Genomic DNA, 14,885 nt, shown 5'->3' on the forward strand with positions numbered 1-14,885 from the left:
CTCTTATCTTTCCGTTTATGTATTATATGTTTTAAAAAAAAGCAAGAAAAACATCCAAATTTAGGTTAATGGGATCCTAAGTCTGTTACCTATTGAACCAGTGTTAATGTTTTCAATGATAGAGACTTAAAGCACGTTTGTATGTCGCTCTGGATAAGAGCGTCTGCCAAATGCCGTAAATGTAAATGTATCTCCAAAATGTTGACAAGACTAAGTTTTACATAACATCTGTTTAACTTATAACATGAAAGTGAGGTTAATAATATAACTTAAGAGAACAGAATTTTCAGTTTTACTCAAATTATGGTGATGCAAAAATGAGTACACCACACTGAAAGTCACTGCAGCAAAGCCAAATTTTATACTACAAATGTCTAATTTAACAAGAATTCAACCACAAGTGAGTCTACAGAGATGTCCAGCAGACAGTTGACTATAATACCCCTTCCCATTTCATGCTGTCAGCAATGGCACCACATGGAATAGAAATGTCAGTATATATAATAGAAGACCTGAGAATAGAAGACCTGAGAAAGAAAATAATTTCTTTACACCAGAAAAGTGAAGGCTGCAAGATCAGCAAAGCTTTACTTATCAGTCAGAATACTGTAGGAAAAAAGTGGTACAAACATTTAAAAAAGATGGAACTGCAACCATCTCACAGAGACGTCCAGGTTGTCCACGGAAGTTAACACCTCGACAGGAGCGTCTTCTGCTGAGAAGCGTTCAAGAAAATCGGCATGCAATCTAAAGAAGTAGAAAGCCAAACTGGGGTGACTGTTTCCCGTGACACAATACGGCGTACACTGCAGAGGAATGGCATGCATGCGTGCCGTTGATGAAAGAAGCCTCTCCTAAAGCCCACCTAGAGTTTGCCAGGGCCCATGCTGACAAAGATGAAGACTACTGGGACTCTATACTCTGCAGTGATGAGACCAAGATAAATGTTTTTGGAACTGATGGCCTCAAAACTGCATAAGTGCTGCTGGTGTCAGGGAGCTGCATTTCATTGATAGCATCATGAATTCACAGATGTACTGCTCTATACTGAAGGAGAAAATGCTACCATCACTCCGTGTCCATGACAATGATCCTAAACACAAGACCAAGGCCACTGTTGGATTTCTGAAGAAAAACAGGGTGAAAGTGATTCAGTGGCCAAGTATGTCTCCTGATCTGAACCCAATCGAACACCTATGGGGAATTCTGAAGAGACAAGTTGAGCATTACTCTCCATCCAGCATCCAGTCTCTAAAAGAGGTCATTATTGAAGAATGCAAAAAGATAGATGTTGCAAAATGTCACCAACTTGTTCATTCCATGGCTAGAAGACTTGGTGCTGTCATTAAAAATCATGGACGCCATACAAATTACTACATGTAGTAGTTTTTGTTGTGGGGTGTACTCGTTTTTGCACCACCCTAATTTGAGTAAAACTGAAAAATACGTAATCTAAGTTATATTATTAACCTTACTTTAATAATAAGTTAAACAGATGTTATATTAAACTTAGTCTTGTCAACATTTTAGAAACTGTTTTTGTCTTCATTGAGATATTGTTTAAAATGTTTACTTTTCAAAGGGGGTGTACTCATTTATGCTGAGCACTGTATAAGTTAGGATTTAGGCCTAATCAGAGCACAGAGACAGCACTGGTTAAAGTGGTAAATGACCTGTTACAGGCCTCTGATCAGGGTTGTGTCTGCTGGTGTTACTTGAACTTTTGACACCACCGACCACACTATTCTACTTGATAGGCTATAACATGGAGTTAAGGTCAAAACTAAATAAATTGAACAGCATACTGTGACATCTTGCATTTATACACAAATCCAAACACCTCACTAAAGTGTAGAACATACAAAATAAAAACAGGATTATTCCTACCTAAAGAATGCATGTACTTTATGTAAGAATAAAGTATGTTTTTAAAGGAACTGCTATTAAAAGGAAGTGTTAGCCCAGCACATTATTAATTCACACAATTTAACCATTAATAACATGGAAAAAAAAATCCTATTATTTTTACTTACTGCTATTTGCAAAGTGCCTGTGGATACATAATTATCAATTAATTGGTGATTCAAGTTATAATGTATAATAAAACCAAATGTAACCTAATATGCATATATTATTTCATCAGAGGATTCACCCAAAACAAGGTTTATGAAGAACTAATCAAGTCAAGAAGATGAGGATCAGACTCAGTTGATGAACCTCATTCAAAAAATAATCCAAAGATCATTGTTCAAGAAAGAATATATGACCAAATAAACATTCATTCACATACTGGAGTGCAAGCACACAAACAAGTTCATACACAAACACACTCTGCACACACATTCTCTTTTGTTCTCTATTAGGTTTGTCAGGGATGGCAGGTGAGGACCCAAATGCAGGACACAGTCCGAGTTCAAACTTAGAGTCTTTATTAAGAATGGCACAAAAAATGGCAGAGTTCAGTCAACTCCAATAGAAAAAACTGAAAAAAACCAGGATGCAGCAGGCTGGTAGAATCAGTAAAAGAAAGCCATACAGTCCAATAATCCAAAATCCAGAAAGCAGGTTAAACGTAGGACAGGCAGAGTCATTAGCAGCATACAGTCCAATAATCCAAATCCAGAAAGCAGGTTAAACGTAGGACAGGCAGAGTCATTAGCAGCATACAGTCCAATAATCCAAATCCAGGAAACAGGTTAAACATAGGGCTGGCAGAGTCATTGATTGAAGGAAGGCAGAGACAAACCAGGCAGCCAGGAACTGAAGAAAAGGGCAGGATGCCATCTCAGAAGCTCAAGGCTGACTGAAGAGACCATCTGGCAAGGAGCATGGACTGCTCGCTAGCTTATATAGGACTGAGGAGCATAAAATGGCGGAAACCGGAAATGAGATCGCGAAACCGGAAGTTGTGTCCCGGAACCGGAAGTAGCAACAAGGAACCCGGAAAAGCATGCCTGACAAGTTTGTGTTGTGAATGTGAAAATAAAGAGTTAACTGTTAGAAAAACATCTGGGTGTGTTTGAGATTTTATTGCAAATGACAGGTTATGTGATGTTAATGTACCCATAAATGGAATGAGATAAGAGGCTACTTAACTTCAACCTATGTTTTATATAAGCAGAACAAAGAGACATTCAAGGAGAGGTGTGTGAATGTTCTCCAAGTAGTTTGAAATTCTGGGTTTTCGGTTCATATCAGTCAGATCAGAAGTAACTAGTAACTAGCTACTTTAGTTTTTTCATTAGATACTTTTTTACTCTTACTAAAGTAACTATTAAGATTGTTACTTTTACTTTTACTTGAGTAAATATTTCCATAAGTACTTGTACTTTTACTTGAGTACAGATCTTGGATACTCTACCCACCTCTGACTGTAATGCCTTACTGTCTGGATGATCCAGTAGGTACATAAGCAAGCTCCAGTTAGTTCAGAATGCAGCAGTTTGAGTTCTAACTAGAACCATTAGATATGAACACATCACTCTTCCACACTGCATTGGCTCCCAGTTAAATTTCGGATTGGTTATAAAATACAACAAATGACATATAAAGCACTGAATTGTCTTGAGCCAAAGTACCTGAGCAAACCTTTGTTTTTTATGATCTGCCACACCTACTTCGATCAAAAAGTGCAGGCTATTTGGTAGTGCCTCAAGCAGTAAAGGTTACATCAGGGGGCTGAGCTTTTTCTGCACATTTTTTTTTGCACATTTTGATGCCCTAACTCTGGATGGAGTCTCGATGCTTGGGGATGCACTCTGCTGCTGGGGATGGCGCCATGTGGACAGTTTTGAGACTCATGGGACTGCTGTGGTAGAACCACTTCGAGATCATGGTGCTTTCTTTGAACTACTGTTGTGGCAGTTTGTTTTGCACTCGGGTGAACATTTGAAGACTTCAGCAGGAAGAAATTAGCATTAAATCTAAAATGAACTCAGAAATTACGCTGACCTATAAGTTGCTCAGGAACACTTCATTGCACAATTCCACCTCACTATAAACAGTGGTAAAAAGGACATTATAAATAATCTCACTCTATGGTGTCACCCAAATGAGGGTGGGTTCTCTTTTGAGTGTGGTTGCACTCAAGGTTTCTTTCTCATATCATGTCAGGGAGTTTGTCCTTGCCACTGTTGCCTCAGGTTTGCTCATTATGGATAACTATTTATTCTTAAACTTTTTCTTAAACATTTTAATTCTATATCTTTATATTTCTGTAAATCTGCTTTGAAACAATACAATGTTAAAAGTGTTATACAAATGGAGTTAGGGCTTTAAAATTAGAGTGACTGTCTTTTGAAACACTGGTCGACTGATATTCACTTTTTCAGTTGCCATAGCCAGTGCCGATATTTAAAGAGTAGGGAGGCCAATGTTCAATTTGTTGCTGATTTTTTTACCGATACCATTTTACTATGTTACAAATGACAATACCATACATTAGCTTAACCCTTTCACCCTGGAGATGTGCCGGGGTGAGCAACATGAGAACAACATGAGAACTTCTGTTGCCCAGAGCCAGGCCTTGTTTGGGAGAAGTGGGCACTTTAAGAGCCCACTGTGGAACATGATGTGGGAATGAAAGTTTTTAAGAAAATGTCACACAAACAGGTATGGGTAATAAAAATATAGTTTATTAAAAACATAATGATAATAGACCTTTCAGCAGGACTGCATTAGGACAGGGCTAGTGGGGCTGTAGTCATAGGACTATTTGCAGGGTATAGTCAGTCTCAGATGAAGAGTCCTTGCTTGAACTTAGACCATGGAGGTGAGCCGGAAGGAGTGATGGGTGCATAGTTCATTTCAGTCTGAATGGAAGCATGGGATACATTTACAGCTGGCAGGATGTAATAGAATGAGGGGGGGATTCCAGAGGAATAGGAAAGATGCAGAGTTGATCCAGTAGGGCCATTAGGTCAACAGCCAAATGAGCCAGCTGGTGAAAGAGATGCTGTCCTAAATTAGAGCGGTTGAACCCACGATTGAAGGAGGATCTAGTACTGGAAGCTGGTAACAAACAAATAGAGGAAATATGAATATTTTTCAGGGAATAATCAGCGCACAATGTAGTGCATACAGACCTATAAAGCATAGTAGTGATAAGCATAAGAGGCACATACAATCTAACGTCCAAGAATATGCAGTTATTGAGCACTTTAGAATAAAAAAGAACAGGAGAAAAGGAATACTCACACATGATAAAGGTAATCCAAAAGGGAGACTAACCAGGGAATGTCTGCTCATCTTGGTGTCTGGAAGAAGTGACCATACACCCAGTGTCTAAAACTATGTAAAAGAAAGCCACCAGCAGCATGAGAATGGAGGGCTTGCATGGCTCAGGATATCACTGAGTCACCCATTCCCACTAACCTTTCTTGTCTGTGTTCCAACAGATCACCAGAGAGCTTTGGGTGTGAGCAGAAATAGGATGACTGGCTGACTCCAGCATTGCTGGAGTCAGGTATGCTAAGTGGAGGGGGTCAACACTGACCAAAGTCCACCAGCATTGTACTTCATCTGTGGCATGTTCTTGTACCAACAAGCAAAGCACGAGCACCATGCCCTTTGGGGCCCACAACACCCTCAGCAAATTGTGGGATCAATTTCTCTGGCCTGGAATGGTCGCAGAGGTCCTACACTACTCTTGCTATCGCTAACCCTTTCTAATGCCTGGATGCACACCTCTAAAACTAAAAAAAGAAATAAATTAAAAAAAGAAACAATTGCTTTATTCCTCACACCCAGTTTGCCCAAGCATATCTGCACTGCATGCTACCATGCTCGCACCCTTCACCCTCACCTCTAAATTGAAAATAAAGAGCACTTTTCCACCTATCTCTGGTTCTGGTGTGTCTGTGTTCAGCCTGTCATAGCTGCAGTATTGCTACATGCTCTAGTTCTGGATCATCAACTGGAGGATTCTCACTGCTGCTGAGGATGGCCCCATGGTGACGGCCTGTAGATACATGGGAATGCTGTGGATAATACCACTTGGAGACCGTGGTGTTGTTGTTCCTGTCTCCAACATTGAACATTTGCTTGGCCGGAAGACGTTTATGTTAAATGTATAATAAATTCAGAAATTATACAGATGCTCATACTCATAAGTTGCTCAAAAGCTCCTGGGTACACAATTCCACTTGACTATATACAATTGTAGAAAGTGAACTTAATCACACTCTCCGGTGTCACCCATATGAGGATGGGTTGTCTTTTGAGTCTGATTCCTTTCAAGGTTTCTTTCTTATATTGTTTCATAGAGTTTTCTCTTGGCATCATTGCCTCTTCCTTGCTCATTAAGAATAAATATAAATTTTTAACTTTGTCATTTTATTCTGAATTTTTTATATTCCTGTAAAGCTGCTCTGTGACAATATCAGTTGTTAAAAGCACTATATGCATTTGCCATTTCAATAAGCTTTTGCAATATCACAGCATTTATTTCCATCCAGTGTTACTTTGTATCTTGCCAAGATCTTGCCAACACTGCCCCCACAGTCTTAATAGGCATCACTTTAGCAGACTATCTTCTTACCCTGATGTGTCCATCACTCTGGAACTGGATAAATCTGGACTCATTAGACCACGTGACTGTTTTCCATTGTTCCAGTGTCCAATTTTTATGCTCCCTAGCAAACTTGAGCCATATTTTTATTAGCCAAACTGCTAAAAGGTTTTCTTAAGGTTACACAGCTGTTTAGTCACAACTACTTAAGTTCTCTTTGCATTGTGCATGTGGAAATGCTTCTACTTTCACTATTAAACATTGCTGTGAGTTATGCTGTTGTTTTTTAGATTTGATTTCACTACATGTTTACGTGATCTCCGATCACGATCATTCAATGTGTTTTTCCGACCACATTTCTTCCTCAAAGATGATGGTTCACATGGAATAACATTAGGATGGTTGGGGTCCCTGAGGATACTGTCATCAACACTACAGTTGTCACTACACTGCTTAAGGAAGCCTTTAAACTGGATGAAACGCCACTGTTAGACTGGGCACATAGAATCATAGAAGCCATGGGTAGTGTTTTTATCCAGTGTTAACAGGATAACGGGGTGAAATGAAACTAATGTGATAAGTTTCTGTTTTGCAGTAATATCATAATATCAGTGTGTGTTTTCTCACTCTTCCTGTTACATAATGGGGTATATCATTATTAGAAGTGCCTACTGTCATATATTAAGATTTTGTGGGAGTCATCGATCTCTCAGCTTCAGGTTAAGCTCAGGTTATTCTCCGAGTTGATGTCACAGTTTTGTGGCAGCAGTGTTTTTTCTCTTGTTCTTGTATTGTTGTCTCCCTTTTGGAGACTTTTTTTAAAAAATCTTTTTTGGGGGGTGTTTGTTCATAGGTCTGTGTGTGTTTAGGGAGGAGGGGGGTCCTGGACATTTGGAAGTATTTATTTGTTCTTAAATTCATTTATACTTAAATGTGTTCTTTTAAGTTGAATTCCGGTATTCCTGGTGTAGGAACATCTGTCCATTTCATTAGCTGGAATATACGTGGCATGAGTATCCCATCTAAACGTGGTAAAGTTTTTAGCCATTTGAAACGGCTTAACTCAGACATAGTGTTTTTGCAAGAGACACCTCTCAAATTTAAAGATCATTACAGGCTGCAGGCTCCATGGATAGGGCATGTCTTTCATTCTAACTTTAATTCTAAATTCAAGAGGAGTTTGGTATTGATGGTGTGCATTTTTCTACAGTGGTTTTGTACCAATTCATTTTGCTATATTATTAAATAAAAATCTATGATTATTTTTTATCTTTAAATAGGGTTGAAAGATATGTGGATCTAACAGCAATACGTTATTTTCTACCAACTTATTTTGATGCCATTTATGTTCTAATTTTCTTGTGGTCTGTTTTAAGGTGGACATGTGACCATTATACCAAAGTGCTAGTTTCTTCTCATGTTTTTCTAAGAATTACATGGATCTACATTATCTAAGTTGCAACATAACACTGACTTAAGTAATCAGTCACCTCTTCAAGTTATGAGAGGTCAGACTGTGATCCAATCATGGATGATAACTCTAGACAGACTATTGTATATATTATATATACACACATTATAAGTGAGATTAGATAATAGTCTGAGATAGGTTCCAACTGTGGAAATTTGACTGTATTTTCTATATTTAATCAGAATGTATCAGTGTGTATGAGATCAAGAGTGTGACCATTATGAGTGGGACCTATTACATTTTAATTAACTCCTATTGAATCTAGGATCCTTCCCATTAGGCGAGTCTGATGCATATAACTATATCCGGGCACATTAGCTTCATTTAATGCTACATACTATTATGATTTATCCATGTTTTTTTTTTTTATTAAACCTAGTACAATAAACTACTCATCAGTAATAGTAATTATTAAAGGTATTAATTAATAAGTAATAATAATAATATTTAACAGTCCTAGCTTCAGCTCAAAGGTGCTATCTGTACATTCATGATTGTACAGATTTAATTTTATGCTAATCAGGTTGCTAAAATGAATATAGAGTTTCTACATTTTTGTTTAACTCACAGAACAGTCACAGTTTCAAAACTGTAAAACCTGTGATGACTCATTGCAGCTAGCAGATGGTTGGCCAGGTCTCCCTGGCCTTGGCTTTAGATGGTCAGTGATTAACTAAGCCTGTTCTAAGGTTATGTGCTAAACTGCAAGAAATGAGAGCAACACCTTCCCAAGTTGGATAGACACTGTCCCACCCTAAAAGGCAAGCTTTGCCCTCAAAACGGCTCCAATTATCTGAAACAATTATTTTTAGACAAGCTGTCTGATTTTATGTTGAACCACTGTTGAATGAATGTTACAATAGTAGTGGCTAACATCTTTATTAATAAGCACACACAAACACCAGATATTGTGAAAGGAGTTAATGACTGTTTGTAGTTTCAGTGTGTAACTAGTTAACTATGGGGTCATGAAGTGGAATAAGAAATTTGCTAAAAGAATTATGAAAGGATATACAAATATTTCTATAGAAGTTTCTCAAACTGCTTTCTCATTATGAAAAAAAAATCCACAGTGCAGACCACAAACAGGGAACAATACAAATTTTAAAAAGTTTCCAAAAATGATGAGAACAGTCAAGATGTATAAAATATGCTCTTATAGTAGTCCATTCAAATATTTGTGGAATCTGATGCACTGGCATCAAATCTTCAATCTTCAATCTTCCTTCCCTCTCTGCCGCAGGCTCCTGGGTTTTCCATTATCTGTCTTCTTCTTTTTGAATATGGCTCCAAAGCTACTTTCTTCTCCCAAAGAGGTGATGGTGCGTTCCTTAAACTTAGTTTTGGGCTCTGGGGGAACATCTGAGGATGTGGACGTAGAACCTCCACTTTCTTTCTGTGGCAGCTGCAAATCCAAATTTTCACTGCAGATAAAATCAACAAATTTTAAAGTACAAATAAATAAACTGAGAAAAGATCATCACTGTGATATTTAGTGTATTTCATGGACAATAGGAGTATTGGTTATATCCTTAAACACACAGGCACATCAAATTACATATCATCAGCATGTTATCTCTACAAATTTGATAAAGTATTTACAATGATATTTTTAACAGTACAGTACTCAGTGTCAAATTCAGTAACAATATACTTACAATGGATCCTCATCCTCCTGAATCTGTTCCCAGTCTCCATATGGGTTTGCCTTTTTGTTTTTTTTAGCAGGGGGTTCATTCTTTTCTGTATGCACAGATGATTCTACAGTCCCTCCATCTTTTTCCTCTTCTTGCAATTCTTTAACTTTAGTTTCTTTTCCATCATACGCTGGTGGATCTGTTATTTCTTCCTTTCTTTTCTGAAGAGAATGTACTCTTTACTTTACAATTTACCATTATGTAGAGACTATTATGTAGTATTACTTTAGGCATTAAACAGACTGGATAACACAAGGACCTTACTACTAATAGTTTGAGAATGGCTATAAACTTATTTTCTAATTTTTGTAAAATATATTTCCCAGGGCAAATGCAAAGTGAGCAAACAGAATAAAAATCTAAATCAAATGAATATTTGGTGTGACTACCCTTTGGCTTCAAACCAACTTCAATTCTTACAGTTGCATACTTTGTACACTTAAACAAATTTAGGGTTTTTTGTAGGATCAGAGTCAATGTAGGGTGAAACACAGTCATTAGCTAAAACAGAAACAACTGTGTAGAAAGCTTAAAACTAGGTGAGGAACAGCCAAAATCTACTACTAATGTGGGTGGAAGATAAAAGAGTTTCATGTCACAGGTCATACACCATGGCAAGACTGAGCACACAACAAGACACAAGGTAGTCATAGATAGTCTCTCCCAGGCAAAGATTTTAAATCAGACTGGGGTTTCAAGATGTGCTGTTCAAGCTATTATGAAGAAGCACAAAGAAAGAGGAAATGTTGAGGACAGTAGACACAGCGGTCAGCAAAGGAAACTTAATGCAGCAGAAGAAACTTAATACATCATGCTTACTTCCCTTTGACATTGGAAAGAACTGGCAGAAGCCAGTGGGACCCAGGTATTCCCATTTACTGTCTATAGAGGTCTGGCAAAAAAGTGGTCTTCATGGCAGAAATGCAGCCAAAATGGCATACCTCCGATGTGAAAACAAAGCTAACTCAACCATGTGCGAAAACATACAATAGGAATTGGGGTGCAGAAAAATAGCAGCAGGTGCTCTGAACTGATTTGCATTTCTGCAAATGGAGCTGGAGATTTGGTCAGGATTAATAGTGTCCCGAATGCTGAGAAATACAGGCAGATCCTTTTCCATCAAGCACATCAAGCAGATCATTTTCCATGTCATCAGGGAGTTGCCCCAAATTTATTCTGCAGCAAGACAACGACTCTAAACATACAGCCAATGTCATTAAGAATTAAAGTGAAGAAGGAGTAGTTCTGGAAGTGATGATTTGGCCCCCACAGAGCCTTGAGCTCAACATCATTGAATCTTTCTGGGATTACATGAAGACACAAAGGGATTTAAGCAACCTATATCCACAAAGGATCTGTGTTTAGTTCTCCAAGATATTTGGAACAACCTACCTGCCTTCCTTCAAATACTGTATGCAAGTGTACCTAGAATAATTGTTATTGTTTTACAGGCAAAAGATGGTACACATTTCACTGATTTTGTTCTCTTCTGTTCATTTACTTTCAATTTTGTTAATTGTTAAAAAGAAACTATTAACACTTCTATTTTTGAAAGCATTGTCACTTAACAGCATTTTTTCACACCTGCCTAAAACTTTTGCATAGTACTGTGTATATAGTTTCTTACCCTGAAGCTAATTTTGGATGCATGGAACTGTTTGGTATTTGGAGCCTCTTTGCCAGAGTGGGATTCTGGCTGAGACATAAGTTCCTCATTTGTTTCAGCTGGGCTTCCCCCTTTAGGGGAAAACACAGATGGCTTTTCCCATGTAGACTCTGGAAACAGAGAAAATGACTAATACATTGGTTTCCTCTGACAAACAGACAAAACCTGTAGAAAGCTTGTATTAGAACCAAATACATAGACATTATGATAAAAACCCTATTGTGGACAAGATTTATTTAACAGTTTTACATAATATGTTATATGTTTTTGATTATACATTGCTGTGAATAACAAATGCTACAGGTATGGCAACCTGTCTACACACTGTTGCATCATGTCACTATAGTTACAGTAATTTACACTTACAATATTTTACCTTCTGTCATTTTTTTTGTATTTCCAGCTGTTGCAGTTGTTTGCCACATTCAATGTTGCAATGCTACATATTGTTTTTAAAGGTTATAGCTTTTTTAACATGTGTACAATAACAATGCATGAGGTTTTGTTTTTGTAAGTTTTCTTTGTCAGTTATGACATGTAGAGATAAGTGCATTCATGTGTATAAAGTTTAAATCAAATGCACATTAGAACTCTTTTAGTGGTTTAAGCAAATAAAAACAGATAAGCAGGTAAGCAAATATAAACTGGCTTAAAACCTGATTTGGGTGCAGTTATACCTGCAATTTTATGACTATTTGTGAATATTTGTTATCCAGAATCATGATGCTTACAATGCAAGATAACTACCTGATATACATGGGGTATATCTTGTGTAAATCTGAACTCACCTCCAGTCTTTGTGTTATAGTAGTACATATATCCCTCTGGGCTTGTAGCTTCCATCCATACACTCTGTAAAATGTGCTCAGTATGTAAATTCTAATATTGTATTACTATATAAAAAATTTTATTAACTTATTTATTACATATGAATTACCTAATATTATATTTGATATTCAACTGTTAAAGATACATATATCTTTCACAATTGAATACAAATATTACAAATATTAAATAAAATATTCACCTTAGACTGGTCTGTAGCTGATGACACACTTTGACCTTGAAATCCTTCTGGTATCTCCCACTGAGACTCTAAAATCAATGATATATTTAAGTTGTTTGTGCACAAAACATGTCAAATTTGTCAACATATTATCTGAAGTGTTTAATTGTTTTGCACTGTATGCAGGGAAACATCAGATTTAGGTAGAAACCAACCTCCAGTTGTTGTGTTGTAGTAGTAGATTTGTCCATTGTCAGTTGTTCCTTGTACCCAGTCATTAGATTCACTTTTGCTGTCAGGTTCTGCAGTATCTCCAACCTCAGATATCTGAGCTTTAGCTTGAGCCTGAACAGGAGTTTCTAAATAACATTGTAGAACAATCAACAAGCCATATGGAGATACAAAACTGTATTATGCATATATACATGAATTATATACATGAGCAATGAAAACAGAAATGACTATTTGCACAATTCTATGCTTACTTATGGTTCTGCCCCACATGACCAAACTGTTCCTAATAAGTTCATTTTCTTAGTTAACTCAATGGACCAGTACAATTTTGTTATGCTGTAAGACTATTCTAATAAGAGGAAAATGTATTATTTTGTTGTAATTTTTTGACAATTCTGCATAGTATTGAAAATGGGTGTGCATACAGATAACCTAACTCCTGCCACAACTTCATAGATTCACCACTGTCAAAAATGTACATCCAAAAAAAAAATTGAGTAATGTTAAAATGACACATTTTCTGTATATAATGTTACCTGCTTCAGCTTTTAGTCTTTTCATGTCTTCTTCATATGCTTTCATAGCAGCCTCTTCCATTGCTGCAAATTCCTTGGACATTTTTTGCACTTTCTTGGCTTTTTCCGTGCTGTTCTTTTTAATCTGTAATAAACATGAGAGGAATGGTGAAAAATATTTGGTCGTATGCATGATCACCACACACCCATCTCTTATCTCCACACAAATATACCATGGCTTACGATGATACCATTTTGCCTCAATCTTTCATTAGAGCAGCCCCTACTGGCCTTTTAGGTACCTGCAATAACAGCGGAAAGGGAATATGTCTGCTTTATAAGAGCCTTAGGGCTTCTTAAATGTGGCAAAAGGCTTTAACTTACCTCTTCGATTTTGGCGGCAACATTTTGTTTGTGGTTTTTTCCTCTCTCGTGAAATTCTATGCTCTGTTCCGACATAACAAAAAGAACAAACTTATTAAATATGTCAAGGGTCGACAACTATGTTACAGCAACAGCTATAATACTAACTCTAGATTTAGGGAAATGGCTCCAGGAATTTGGACTACTCACAGGCTTGTTGTCTGCAATCCAGCACTTGCAATATTGACAGAATTTTTTGGGCTGGGATTTCCAGTAGTCCGCCCTGCATTTAAAAAAACAACAACATGGTTGCACGTATTCATAACTCTCAACACGAGTTTATTCACGTGACAGAAGACAGAATGCCCATAGAAGATAAATATAATACGTTTGAGAAAAACAATCATATATGCAATTAAAAATTTACTGTTCAATTTACTGTTACTTACATTACTTTCGTAATTTATTGTAGAGTGTCCATTAGATGCTTTATCTTATCTAACTACATAGCCAAGTTATATTGGTCGCATGGGTATGACGTTTCGGATTGTGCGACGCTTATAGGGAGGAATCTCTGAAAGTATCTCTGAACTCCGGACTCGGTGTCACTGTCACTACTCCATCCGTACCGGGAACACGATTTGTACTGCGCATGTGCGGAAACTCATGTGCGGGTTTTTTTTGCTGTCACTTCCTGTCATCACCAACGTTTTTACGACAGTCTAGCGAAATAGATTCTTTTGCGTTTTATACAGCTTCAAGATTTCAGAGAAATTTCTGACAATTTTGCAAATCGTCTGAAGGTGAGGCGGGCGTTAATCAATGAATAATTAAATTGAGTAAATAAATAAATATTTTGTGTGTTTCTTAGATGCAGATGCAAATGTTAAAGTATGCTGAAATAAGTTGAACAGTTAAGTAGAACATGAATGATGGAAGGAATTCATTATTTATAAATAAATAAATTGAATGAATAAATAAGTATCTTGTGTGTTTCTTAAATGCAGACGTATGCTCAAATAAGTAGAACATATCTTTACAAAATTAAATATTAAATGTTTTTATTAGTAAATTTACATTTATGAATATAGAATTTAGCAAAAATAAAAATAAAATTTTTATTTGATTAGAACATATTTGTCACTCTCCTCTCCCTTGCAATTAAAGATTCCCAAAAAAAAAGTCTTTGTCTTTAAAAGAAAAGCAGAAATCATTGCGATGTCCAGCTGCAGAAAAGGTCCTCTACGGGACCAATTTAGCTGGTCTGATAGTCCAACAGCTGAACACACTCCTCTGATGTTAGGGTGGACCTCCAGTGGTATTGGAGCTGATTGATAATGTGCAGGGACCACCGTCCCATACACAATGCCAGGTCCTCTGACCTTGACAAGTCTGTTCCCGCAATGTTCACCAGCTCCCTGAGTG

General features: G+C 37.1%; 1 protein-coding gene across 1 annotated transcript; it reads right to left on the reverse strand.

The window, feature by feature from the left end:
• Window positions 1-8,842: 8,842 nt before the first annotated feature.
• On the reverse strand, window positions 8,843-14,060 carry wbp4 (WW domain binding protein 4). The gene is made up of 10 exons (XM_058404031.1): window positions 13,910-14,060; window positions 13,671-13,743; window positions 13,482-13,544; window positions 13,119-13,242; window positions 12,564-12,707; window positions 12,370-12,437; window positions 12,131-12,194; window positions 11,304-11,452; window positions 9,638-9,837; window positions 8,843-9,403 (listed from the first exon to the last, which is right to left on the reverse strand). Coding segments are annotated over exons 1-10 (1,095 nt in total). The 5' UTR covers window positions 13,912-14,060; the 3' UTR covers window positions 8,843-9,195.
• Between the last annotated feature and the right edge of the window lie 825 nt (window positions 14,061-14,885).

This window comes from Hemibagrus wyckioides, linkage group LG11, assembly GCF_019097595.1.
Source record: "Hemibagrus wyckioides isolate EC202008001 linkage group LG11, SWU_Hwy_1.0, whole genome shotgun sequence".
NCBI classification, from domain to species: Eukaryota; Metazoa; Chordata; class Actinopteri; order Siluriformes; family Bagridae; genus Hemibagrus; species Hemibagrus wyckioides.